General features: G+C 49.9%; 1 protein-coding gene across 1 annotated transcript in view; it reads left to right on the forward strand.

The window, feature by feature from the left end:
• Nucleotides 1-13,214, forward strand: part of CUX2 (cut like homeobox 2) — a 241,997-nt gene that overhangs the window by 205,099 nt on the left and 23,684 nt on the right. The window contains exons 9-15 of the mRNA XM_083753146.1: nt 928-976; nt 1,092-1,196; nt 3,146-3,337; nt 4,600-4,658; nt 7,589-7,637; nt 11,490-11,589; nt 12,350-12,997. Of these exons, the coding sequence (XP_083609272.1) occupies nt 928-976; nt 1,092-1,196; nt 3,146-3,337; nt 4,600-4,658; nt 7,589-7,637; nt 11,490-11,589; nt 12,350-12,997 (1,202 nt within the window). The remainder of the gene's footprint in view (nt 1-927; nt 977-1,091; nt 1,197-3,145; nt 3,338-4,599; nt 4,659-7,588; nt 7,638-11,489; nt 11,590-12,349; nt 12,998-13,214) is intronic.

Consider the following 13,214-nt stretch of genomic DNA (forward strand, 5'->3'; position numbering starts at 1 on the left):
GACAGCTACCTTTTTCTTTTCTTTTCGCCATCCCATGGTGAAACACGGGTGGGGCTACCTATTATTGCCTTGACAATAATATTGCCTTGGATTCAGATCCAGCCCTTCTGCTAGCCTTTCCCTGCATCCATAAGATATGCAGGTTTCAGTGTGTTACGGCAAAAATCTGGGTGCGAGGCTGCTCTGCCACCCAGCTCATCGGACTAAGTCCGTGGGTCCCTGCGGAGGAAAATGAGCTCAGCCGTAGACAGGAACAAACTGCAGAAGATCCAAGTTTATTGCGCAACAGGTTCAAGGCGAGATTGAACAGTGAGAAAGGGGTGACATGAGTTTTTGAAACTCCCTCCATGTCCCAGAATACAGTGCAAAACACGTCATGAATACATTAAAGAGAGGTTTGGTTACACAGATTACATCATGAATATATTAAAGGGAGGTTGGGTTACACAGATCAGCACTTCAGGAAGGTGGGGGGGTTACACAGATTAACATATGGAGGAGGGAGGGGGGAATATGCAGAGCTGGAGATATGCACAGATAAACACTTCCTGGGGATGAGAAATCAATGGTCCCAAATATGCATAGTCTGCCACCTGACATTGTCTGGAGGAAAGGCTGATCAGAGCAATTTGAAAGGATTAGGGTCTTGACACCTTGCTTGAGGGATTATGCTGGACAGGGGAGGTGTGATGGAGTCCTAGAGTAATTGAGCAAACTGGCACGCTGATTTTCTATGAATTTTATAGATTTTAGTCCCTTTTGACATTGACAATTGGAAATAAATTGATATATTGTAGCGAAGAAGAAGGTGTAGAAGACATGCCCCCCCCCTTCCGTAACAAGTGTAAAGTAAAGCATTCTCCCGTCCAAGCTCTGCACTTGTCCCTACATGTTATATAACTGATTGCCTTTGCTTTGCTGCCGCAGGACAGATGAAGTGGCCATGATTATGACGAACCTTGAAAAAGCCAACCAGGTAACCATGGGGAGAGAAGAGGGAAGGGGTTTGGGGTTTGTGGGGAAGCGCAGGGGGCCCCCTGCGATTGCTGGCCTTGGCAGACGCACTAACCACTGCTTCTCTTTCTTTGCAGAGAGCCGAGGCTGCCCAGAAGGAGGTGGAGAGCCTGCGGGAGCAGCTTGCATCTGTAAACAGCTCTCTTCGCCTGGCCTGCTGCTCTCCCCAGGGATCCAGCGGGGTGAGGACAAGGAGGAGACCTCCACTGGGCCTCAGCCTATGTCACGAGGCCTATGGTCAGCCGTCCCCAACCTTGCCCCCTCCTGAATTTTGGGACTACAACTTCCATCGTGCTGGCTGGGCATGATGGGATTTGTAATCCAAGACCACTTCTTTTGGTGGGAGGCAGGCTTGCCTAAGGGAATTGGCCCAGTTTTGTTGCCTCAAATCCCTTGGTAAATATTTGAGAGATTCTCCAAATTGAGAGTTTGCAGTCTTGAACCGGCAACCTCAGGAGCCCAAGGCTTGGGGCTTTGCCTAGTGAGTGAGTAGGGATTTTGTGTGCCCAGGCCCCAGAGGCATGCAATATCAGCCCCTGCAGTTGGCAGGAAGTGTAGAGCCTTTGGACTGGTCAGTCCTCCAGGAAACTGGCCTCCTGCCCCTGAAAGGGGAACAAAGCAGACCCAATGAACTTCAATTAGCAGTGGAAGCCCCCCCAGCACAAGGACCCTCCTCCAAGCAGGAATGGCTCCATGAGGACCCCAGTTTGCCTCTCTGTTTGTGTTGGCTTAACGAGGCTGAACTTTGGAGGCCCTCTTCAAAGTTTGGGATGCTTCAGTCCTCCATCTTTATTCAAAATGGCTTCCAGACATAGATGAGAATTGGCTCCCTCAGCTCAGGAACCATCCAGCTGAATTAGGCAATGATATCTCAAGCAGGTGGCGCTGTGGGTTAAACCACAGAGCCTAGGACTTGCCGATCAGAAGGTCGGCAGTTCGAATCCCTGAGACGGGGTGAGCTCCCGTTGCTCGGTCCCTACTCCTGCCAACCTAGCAGTTCGAAAGCACGTCAAAGTGCAAATAGATAAATAGGTACCTCTCCCACGGGAAGGTAAACGGCATTTCTGTGCACAGCTCTGGTTCGCCAGAAGCGGCTTAGTCATGCTGGCCACATGACCCAGAAGCTGTACGCCAGCTCCCTCGGCCAATAAAGCAAGATGAGCGCCGCAACCCCAGAGTCGGCCACGACTGGACCTAATGGTCAGGGGTCCCTCTAATGGGTCTGAACTTTGGAGGCCCTCTCCAAAGTTTGGGGTGCTTCAGTCCTCCATCTTCATTCAAAATGGCTTCCAAACGTAGGTGAGAACTGACTCCCTCAGCTCAGGAACCATCCAGCCAAATTAGGCAACGATATGTCAAGAGACGTTTGAACCCACAGAGGGTAGACTGACAAACGCTTTCAAAAAAATTTAGCAGATACAAACACACACACACATACACTTTCACCTGCCTCCCCAAACAGTTTTTTTGCATCACTTCCCGCTGCTAGAATGCGACCCCTGGCAGATTTCCCATGGGAGAATGCGGCCCTTGAGAGACTTCCAAATTCTCCCCCTTAAAAAAAATAAATACTGCTGTAATTTTGTTGGGAGGCACCCACCAAGAAGTTCCTTTCTAAAAAAAGAAAAGAAAAACTAAAGAGCTACATGGGGTTTGGACCCATGTACCTACGGGACTGCCTCTCCTGGTATTGCCCCACGGAGGACCTTAAGGTCCACAAATGACAACATTTTGGAGATCCCAGGTCGCAAGGTGGTTAGATTGGTCTCAACTAGGGCCAGGGCCTTTTCAGTACTGGCCCCGACTTGGTGGAACGCTCTGTCCCAAGAGACCAGGGCCCTGTGGGACTTGATATCTTTCCACAGGGCCTGCAAGACGGAGCTGTTCCACCTGGCCTTTGGTTTGGACTCAGTCTGACCCTTATGTTTCCCTCCTCTTATGGTCTTGATCTATGGGCTACTTTTAAAATGAGGCTCCATTTTAAATTGCATTTTAACCTGTCTTTTAAATTTACTGTAATTTTACTGGTGTTAGCCGCCCTGAGCCCAGCTCTGGCCGGGGAGGGCGGGGTATAAATAAATATTATTAGTAGTAGTATTATTTTTCCTGTGAACCGCCTCGTCTTTTGCAGGACAAAGTGAATTACTCCCTGTGTCCAGGGCCCCGGTTGGAGGCAGCGCTGGCCTCTAAGGACCGGGAGATCCTCCGCCTTCTCAAGGAGATCCAGCATTTGCAGAACTCCCTGCAGGAGCTAGAAGAGTCTTCGGCCAACCAGATTGCAGACCTGGAGCGACAGGTGGCAGCCAAGAATGATGCAATAGAGGTTCGTGATGCAGAGTGCAGAGTTGAGCTCAAGGCCTCCCCTGCAGACTCTTGTTGTATGGGGGGAGGGAGCTGAGGGGGGATGGATTGAGCCCCACCCCACCCTTCACAACTCACCCCATCTGCATAAAGGTTGCTTTTTTTAAGAATCAGAAGAATTTTGTTCACTTATTTGAATCTGACCTCATTATTCATTGATGAAGTTAATCTAGAATCAGTAGCTGTATCCATTAAATAGTTTTTTTTTACTATTCCCATAAGTCGCTTTGGGTTGCTTGTGTGAGAAAAGCGACTGAAAATATAACGAATGGTAGCAATAATATACTCAGAGTAGACCCGCTGAAATTAGTGCGCATGACTAACATAGGTCCCCTGATTTCAATGGGTTTGCGCCAGGTATGAATTCAAGTGGACCTAACCCAAGGTTTGTAACAAGATATATATGTATATATTTCACATACTGTGTACATAAAAATGTATGGCTGTCATTGCACAGCTACCATGGGACAATTTGTCCTGCTGCATCACAACCCTGGATTTGCATGCAGAAAAATCCAAGAGACCAAGGAAAGCGAGCTTATTAGTCGCATGGGGTGCAAAGGGGAAGTTTTGGGGGTTCATGGGGGGGGTGGGGGTGGGTTGATGAGTGAGCAGACAGGGGTACAGACCCTTGTGTGTGTGATTGATTGAGTGTGTGCCTGCACCATTACACATACAGTGGTACCTCGATTTTCAAACGCCTCTGTTGACGAACATTTCGATTTACGAACACCATAAACCAGGAATTTAATGCTTCCATTTTCAAACGTGCCACAGCGGCTTTCGCTGAGCACAAGATCCTGGGGCCTAGCTGTCGGCCGTTGAGTTTTCGATTTTCGAACATTTCAGAACTCCGACGGTCTTCCGAAAACTGAGGCATTTGAGCTCCAGTTCAGTTGAGGATAAGGTTGTGGGGGCGAAGATCTAAATTACGTCTTGAGCATGGCTAATAACGTGCTGGATTTCAGACTGGCCTAAGATATTGTGGTGCCTGAGGCAAAGGAAGAGACGGCATCTCCCTTTTCTATGTGCAGAAGCCAACTAAACTAGCAGTTTAATGTTTTTTCAACATTGCCCGCTCCAGTACCTGTATCTCTGCCGCTTGAGGTGGCTGGCGCACTCTGCCTAGTGGTCTAATCCCTGGCTCGATCACCCAAGCTAGCTTTAGGCTGCAAACACCCATATCTGATTTTGAACCCTTTGTTTATATTTTTTTTCTTTTAGAAGTTGGAAGAAAAGCTGCGGGCCCAGTCAGATTATGAGGAAATCAAGACGGAACTGAGGTAGGGTCTCTGGGTGAGGATCCCTGGCCTCTGCTGGGTGCTGTTTTAGGTCAAATGCTCTGGCTACCAGGAAATGAGATTCACAATAAGGCGATTGTCTCCTTTCGCTTTTGCAGGGCTGTGGCACTGCTCTTTTCACCCCTGGATGTTTTGCCCTGGGACAGTTGGGTTGCTGAGCTTTTCTCAGCCTTGTCCCCTAGAGCAGGCAATGACTGACACATCTAGCCCCCATTCCCAGCCTGAGAGTTTTGGGGTGCTGCAGTGTATCGGTGGAGGTTGCAAGCAGACGCAGCCCCAAGCAAGGATGTCAACAGCATGAAGCATGTCCTCTTGATATAGGCTGCCCTTGTCATGGTTGTGGGTTCCTCAGCCCCAGCTCTCATCGCTTATAAGGCTTTTTCAGGCGTTCAGAAGCAGAAGGGAGAGAGGGAGTGCATAATCAAAGTTACAAAACACAGGAGCAGTACAGGGGTGTATTTTCCAAATAAATAGAGGGCAGAACATGTAGAAAATAAAAGCAGCTGTAAAAACATCACGGAAGCCAAATTTTTACGCTTTGGTTGGGAGTAGGTGTTTTACATGCCTGAAATTGACACAAAAGAAATGAAATCCCACCACAGCGTAGAAATGTTCCAGGTCTACCTTACCCTTAAAGGTAAAAGTAAAGGGACCCCTGACCATTAGGTCCAGTCGCGACCGACTCTGGGGTTGCACGCTCATCTCGCTCTATAGGCCGAGGGAGCCGGCGTCTGTCCGCAGACAGCTTCCGGGTCATGTGGCCAGCATGACTAAGCCGCTTCTGGTGAACCAGAGCAGCGCACAGAAACGCCGTTCACCTTCCCGCCGGAGCGGTACCTATTTATCTACTTGCACTTTGATGTGCTTTCGAACTGCTAGGTTGGCAGGAGACCTTATCCTTAGAGACCCATAATTTGTGAGTTAGTTTCTCTGGAAACAGCCATGGTCCACATCTTTGTGTACCACAACAAAAGGTTAAAATCCTGTAGTGTCTTCTATTTCTGGGCCAAATAAGTTATCTCTCTAGCATCTGCCTAAGAAAGTCCTTAGATCAGGAAGTTGCTGTTTGGTCATCCCACGAGCTCAAAGGGGCAAGTTGTGGGGCAGAGGGCTGTACAGCTCCTACGTTTTGTAACTTCTACATTAATAAAAATCTTTTATTAAAAAGATTTGGAAAAAAAGAAAGAAAACCTGGGAGTGTTTCATGCACTTTCTCTCTCCCTCTGTGTACCCAACACCACCAACATACTGCCGCGTTGATATAAATAAGCAGGCTGTGCAGTTTGCAAGAGATGTCCTTGAGATTGTTTGAGAGCTGAACGCAGACTGTCTCACACCCTAGACGAGTATCATAAACAGCAGCAGGCGGTGTTTGGGGGTGGCTCCACCCTCCTGACACCAGCAGTGCCTACCTGGAGGGCACCATGGTGGTGCAGAGGCAGGGGACGCACAGCCCCCCGCCAGATGGATCCCTATGCCTGTGTGTCTGTGCAGCTGCTCGCCCTTGCAAGCAGCCCTGTCTCACCTGAGTGCTGTGCATAAGAGTCGCTGTGAGTCTAGTGTTGAGGCTGGGGGTGCTGCTGCTAATGGCCGCTGCTAGGTAAAGGGTAAAGGGACCCCTGACCGTTATGTCCAGTCGTGGCCGACTCTGGAGTTGCGGTGCTCATCTCGCTTTATTGGCCGAGGGAGCCGGCGTACAGCTTCCGGGTCATGTGGCCAGCATGACTAAGCCGCTTCTGGCAAACCAGAGTAGCGCACGGAAATGCCGTTTACCTTCCCGCCAGAGCAGTACCTATTTATCTACTTGCACTTTGACGTGCTTTCAAACTGCTAGGTTGGCAGGAGCAGGGACCGAGCAATGGGAGCTCAATCCGTTGCAGGGATTCGAACTGCCAACCTTCTGATCGGCAAGCCCTAGGCTCTGTGGTTTAGACCACAGCGCCACTTGCATCCTATGGCCGCTGCTAATAGCCTGCTCTTCTGCTGAGATAGGGAAGGGAAGCAGGGCCACTGCAGGCGCTGCTGTGAGACCAGCAACTTTTACCACCTCCTCTCCTTGAGCTTTTCAAGGGACGCAGGTGGCGCTGTGGGTTAAACCCCAGAGCCTAGGACTTGCCGATCAGAAGGTCAGTGGTTTGAATCCCCATGACGGGGTGAGCTCCCGTTGCTCGGTCCCTGCTCCTGCCAGCCTAGCAGTTCAAAAGCACATCAAAGTGCAAGTAGATAAATAGGTACCACTCCAGCAGTAAGGTAAATGGTGTTTCCGTGCGCTGCTCTGGTTCGCCAGAAGCGGCTTAGTCATGCTGGCCACATGACCCGGAAGTTGTACACCGGCTCCCTCGGCCAATAAAGCGAGATGAGAGCCGCAACCCCAGTCGTCCACGACTGGACCTAATGGTCAGGGGTCCCTTTACCTTTACCTTTTTACCTCCTTAAGCTTTTCCACCCTAGCTGGCCCATAAAATAATTCTGTACCTAAGTTTCCTTATTTCCTCCTCTCTCCCCATCCATTTTCCTATTACGTCATGACCTTTTAGACTGTAAGTTTGAGGGCAGAGGCTGTTACGGGGTTTTGATGAACACATTTGATTAGCAAATAAAATAAAATAGACTCCTGTTGGCCCTAGCCAGCATGAACAATGGACAGGGGACATGGAGAGCCAATAGGTTCCCTGTACTGAACATAAACCATGCAGCCCCTTAGAGATTTGAGCCTGGGAGTTTTCAAGCTCCACACCTCACTCTTTGCTGTTATATGTGCTGGATAGGGCTGTAGTCCAAAATGTCTGTAGAGCACCAGGCTGGGGAGGTCCTAGAAGCCAATCTTTGCACTGTGGAACAGAAGCCTGAGATCCGCTTGCAAGCTGTCCAGGAAACCCATCACTTATACAACTCCCTTTTTTATTTTGCAGCATTTTGAAAGCGATGAAGATGGCCTCCTCTAACTGCAACCTTTCCCAGGCAAGTGCACACTGCATGAAGGGCCAGCATGGTGTCTTGGTTCTGCTGGACCTGGGAGACCAAGGTTCAGATCTCCCTGCTCAGCTATGAATATCACCTTGGGGGCCCAGTCATTGCCTCTTAGCTAATAATAATAATAATAATAATAATAATTTATTTATACCCGCCCATCTGGCTGAGTTTCCCCAGCCACTCTGGGCAGCTCCCAATCAAGTGTTAAAAACAGTACAGCATTACATATTAAAAACTTCCCTAAACAGGGCTGCCTTCAGATGTCTTTTAAACATAGGATAGCTGCTTATTTCCTTCACATCTGAAGGGAGGGCGTTCCACAGGGCGGGCGCCACTACCGAGAAGGCCCTCTGTCTGGTTCCCTGTAACCTCACTTCTCGCAGCGAGGGAACCGCCAGAAGGCCCTCGGCGATGGACCTCAGTGAACGATGGGGGTGGAGACGCTCCTTCAGGTATACTGGACCAAGGCCGTTTAGGGCTTTAAAGGTCAGCACCAACACTTTGAATCGTGCTCGGAAACGTACTGGGAGCCAATGCAGATCTCTCAGAACCGGTGTTATGTGGTCCCAGCGGCCACTCCCAGTCACCAGTTTAGCTGCCGCATTCTGGATTAATTGCAATTTACGGGTCACCTTCAAAGATAGCCCCATGTAGAGCACGTTGCAGTAGTCCAAGCGGGAGATAACTCGCCTACCTCACAGGTTTGCAGCGAGGATAAAATAGGGAAGGAGAAGACCAGCCAGTTTGTAGTTGTTTAAAGAGTGTCCTGGAAATAATGGCATGAATCAATGGGAAGAAGCACTCAAACATTTGCAAACTCTGTGACCACATGAGAAGCATTTTCCAACCCTTGAGTCAAGGATGTTTTGTAGACACAGGAATGCACACGGCAGAGAGTTAAGTCTTTATTGACAAAGATAACACAATCACTTCTACAGCGATTCAAAGTGCTGGTTTTGATCTATAAAGCCTCAGAACCTCAAGGACCGCCTCATTCCACATGAACCTACCCGGACCCTGAGATCATCTTCTGAGGCCCTCCTTCGTGTGCCTCCTCCTTGAGAGGTCCGGAGGGTGGCAACACGAGAACGGGGCCTTCTCTGCAGTGGCTCCCTGTCTGTGGAATGATCTCCCCTGGGAAGTTCGCCTGGTGCCTTCATTATACACCTTTAGGTGCCAGGCAGAAACGTTCTTTTTAACCAAGCCTTTGATTGATTTGACTGGCATCCTATGCCCTTTTAAAATGTGGGGGGGGGGTTTGAAGAGGGGGGTTATTGTGTTGTTGTTGTTGTTTTGATTATGCATTTTGGGATTTTAAATTTTGATGTTATTCTGTGGACTGCCCTGAGACCTGCAGGTATAGGGTGGTATATAAATCAAATAAAATAATAATAATAACAACAACAACAACAACAACAACAATAACAATAATACAGCTGTGGATACCTGGGAGTACCTATGCACACCAGTGTAGCGTCTAGGCAGCTATTCCCAGGTCTGCAACCTATGGAGCAGTTGCAGGAGCTGGGGACCACTCCCCCTCCACCAACTTATGTAATAATAATAATAATAATAATAATAATAATAATAATAATAATAATAATTTATTTATACCCCACCCATCTGGCGGAGCTTCCCCAGCCACTCTGGGCGGCTCCCAATCAAGTGTTAAAAACAGTACAGCATTAAACATTAAAAACTTCCCTAAACAGGGCTGCCTTCAGATGTCTTTTAAAGATAGGATAGCTGCTTATTTCCTTCACATCTGAAGGGAGGGCATTCCACAGGGCGGGCGCCACTACCGAGAAGGCCCTCTGTCTGGTTCCCTGTAACCTCACTTCTCGCAGTGAGGGAACCGCCAGAAGGCCCTCAGAGCTGGACCTCAGTGTTTGGGCTGAACGATGGGGGTGGAGACGCTCCTTCAGGTATACTTGGCCGAGGCCGTTTAGGGCTTTAAAAGTGAGCGCCAACACTTCAGATGTCAAAGAGAAAAATAACTACCGTATTTTTCGCTCTATAACACGCACCTGACCATAACACGCACATTGTTTTTAGAGGAGGAAAACAAGGGAAAAAACATTCTGAATGAAACAGTGGATGTATCATTTTTGGGCTTCATGCTGTGGCCACAGACATGTGATCTGATGGTGAATTTGGGGTGACCCAATGCCAAAATCCTGAGAATTCCTGTGGATCCATGCTTTGTAACCACATTTTTGCACCATTGCAGCCCCAGGCAACAGTGGGTGCGTGATTTTGGGGGGGCAGGCTGTAGCCATGGACATGCTATGTGATCTGATGGTGAATTTGGGGTGACCCAATGCCAAAATCCTGAGAATTCCTGTGGATCCATGCTTTGTAACCACGTTTTTGCACCATTGCAGCCCCAGGCAACAGTGGGTGCGTGATTTTTTTGGTGCAGGCTGTAGCCATGGACATGCTATGTGATCTGATGGTGAATTTGGGGTGACCCAATGCAAAGATCCTGAGAATCCCTGTGGATCCATGCTTTGTAACCACGTTTTTGCACCATTGCAGCCCCAGGCAACAGTGGGTGCGTGATTTTTTTGGTGCAGGCTGTAGCCATGGACATGCTATGTGATCTGATGGTGAATTTGGGGTGACCCAATGCAAAGATCCTGAGGATCCATGTGGATCCATGCTTTTTAACCACGTTTTTGCACCATTGCAGCCCCAGGCAACAGTGGGTGCGTGATTTTGGGGGGGGGGGCAGGCTGTAGCCATGGACATGCTATGTGATCTGATGGTGAATTTGGGGTGACCCAATGCAAAGATCCTGAGGATCTATGTGGATCTATGCTTTGTAACCACATTTTAAGTGGGGAGCGAAGGAAAAACAAAGAAGGGATATTAGAGGGGTGTGCAGAGAAGCAGCTGGCTAAGAATGCAGGAGAGGGATTTAACGGGTTGGAGAAAAGAAAGGCAAAAGTTTTCCCCCACCCAAGCCAGCCAGCCATCTCTCTCTCTCTCTCTCTCTCCCTCCCCCCTCTCTCTCTCCCTCCCCCTCCCCCCTCTCTCTCTCCCTTCCCCCCTCTCTCTCCCTCTCCCCCAGCAGCAACGGAGCTTGCCTGGAGGGGATGGGCTTTCCCTGCTCTTTGTTCCGTTTCAGCCAACACAGCAACGAAACAGAGGAGGGTGGGCAGTAAGACCCTGAGGCAGAATGCAGGAAAGCAGCCGCTTCCTCTTTTCAGTTTTCCCTTCTCCGTGAAGCGCCGCGATTTGATTTTTGCCTGGCGATTTGATTTTTGCCTGATTTTTCGGCTCCAGGGACCACACATTCGCTCTATAACACGCACAGACATTTCCCCTTCCTTTTAGGAGAAAAAATCTGCGTGTTATAGAGGGAAAAATACGGTACATACCAGACTTTTAGAAGACATCTGAAGGCAGCCCTGTTTAGGGAAGCTTTTAATGTTTGATGGACTATTGTATTTTAATATTTTGTTGGAAGCCACCCAGAGTGTACCTTCCTGTGCACACATAGCTGGAGATGATGGCTGTGTGGAAGCTTCCTTTGCTCTTCCCGCTTCAGTTCTCTCCTGGTTCTGGGAGACAGTGGTGCTGGCCAGGGTGAGAAAGCACCGAACCCTTCACTGGTCTGGCCTGCCTCTTCCACCAGCTCTGAAGCTTCCTCTGCCCCTAATTCCTGCCCCCTGGCTGGTACAGATCCCACAACCCACTGCTCCCCTCTCCAGAATCAGACTTCAGGGCCCCCCCCTTACCCCCCGGTGCCCACTCATCAGCATCCTGCCAGTCCTGATGCCTTGCTTCCCTGCCCAACTTCCCTCCCTCAATTCAATCTTTTATTTTTATTTTTAGAGCATATCAAAACCCAGTGATGTTTTGCTTCTGGGAAAGGAATCCTTCTACCCGTCGCAGAAGTTCCTTTTGGAAAAACCAGGCCTCGTACCCAGTACTGGTAGGTTGGGGTGCATGAAAATGCATTTCTACAGAGGTCCCTGATGGGTTTTCATGGGGTGGAGGAGGTCTTGCATGCAGAGGGGCCCTTGCAGGTTAGGTGTTGCAACACCACAGAGAACTCCAAACAAGCAGATTTGCACCATGGAGGGTTGGAAGCAAATGGCATTGGGGGCCTTTAAGGCTGAGCAGGGGAACCAGCAGCCCTAGTGTTGCTGGACGCCAACACCTGGCTATTGGTCAGGGGTGGTGGGAGCTATGAGTCCAGCAACATCTGTGGGGGGAGGCATAGGTGTCGGCATCCTTCAGGGGTCGAGGTGCCAGCTGGCTAGCCCCCAGCTGGATCATGCCCTTCCAGCCGTGACGATCCCCTGATTTCTGGTGCGACATAAATCAGCGACTCAGACTTCAAAAGCCTGAGCATGCTATATTAGCAGAGCATACTGAGCAAACAGAACAGGCGTGAGGCTTGTGGAGACATACTAACAGCTAAAGATTTATTAAGCATAAATCAGGGCAAAGAAAACATGTCGTCTCCCTTTCTTCTCTTCAGAGAGAGAGAGAGTGAGTGAAAAGCAAAAGCTATACACACAACGGAAGTTCCCAGCAAGCTGTGCTGGAACATAAACAGACATGTGACATGTAACAATCCCATGTTTGCTCCTTAAGGTGGAATGGAATTTTCCAACAATAAGTCCACCCCTGCTTTAGAGTAAGCTATAGTTGGTGTGTGTATCTCTCCCTTCCTCTTTGGTCTCTAGAGGAGGATCCCTCGGAGGATGAGTCGGTGAAGGACTCCATGGGCACAGACCAATCCTACCTTTCCCCTCAGCACCTCTCGCACCCGCTCCGGGAAGATTCGACCTCCCCGTCCCTCATCCAGCCGCTGCTGGGCCCCTCCATGGCTCAGGAGGTACCGAGGACTTTCACGCTCTCGCCTTTTCCTGCTGAGCGGATCCCACTGGACTCCCTCCTCCCGAAACAGATGGGGCCTCCTGCGTACAAGAACGAGGCTGGCGGCATGACAACCTTCCCTTCTGCTTTCTACTCCGCCAAAACGGCAGCGTTGCCAGGCAACCCTAGCCAAGCCATCCCAGCCAGCGAGGCGAGCCCACCCAGTGACCAGTCGGAAGGCAGCAGTTCGGGTTCGGCCGATGAGGAGCAGCTGGACACAGCCGAAATTGCCTTCCAGGTGAAGGAGCAGCTCCTCAAGCACAACATTGGCCAGCGCGTCTTTGGGCATTACGTCCTGGGCCTCTCTCAGGGCTCCGTCAGTGAGATCCTGGCCAGGCCAAAGCCTTGGCGTAAGCTCACGGTCAAGGGGAAGGAGCCGTTCATCAAGATGAAGCAGTTCCTCTCCGACGAACAGAACGTCTTGGCCCTGAGGACAATCCAAGTCCGCCAGAGAGGTAAGTAGGCTAGGCAGGAGACTGGCAGGTGGACACGGTTTTTGTGGGTCTCTCTGGGCCTGGAGGGAGCAGGGAGGGCTGCTTTTGGCATAACTATCCAGGCCTTGTGAGGAACAAGCCCCTGAGGCAGAGGAACAAATGGTTGTTCCATAGCGCATAGTGCTGGGTTGGCACCTGAGGCATAAAACCACATCAGCGTCTCTCCCTGGGAGTGAAA

Source organism: Podarcis gaigeae, assembly GCF_964106915.1.
Source record: "Podarcis gaigeae genome assembly, chromosome: 8".
NCBI lineage: Eukaryota > Metazoa > Chordata > Lepidosauria > Squamata > Lacertidae > Podarcis > Podarcis gaigeae.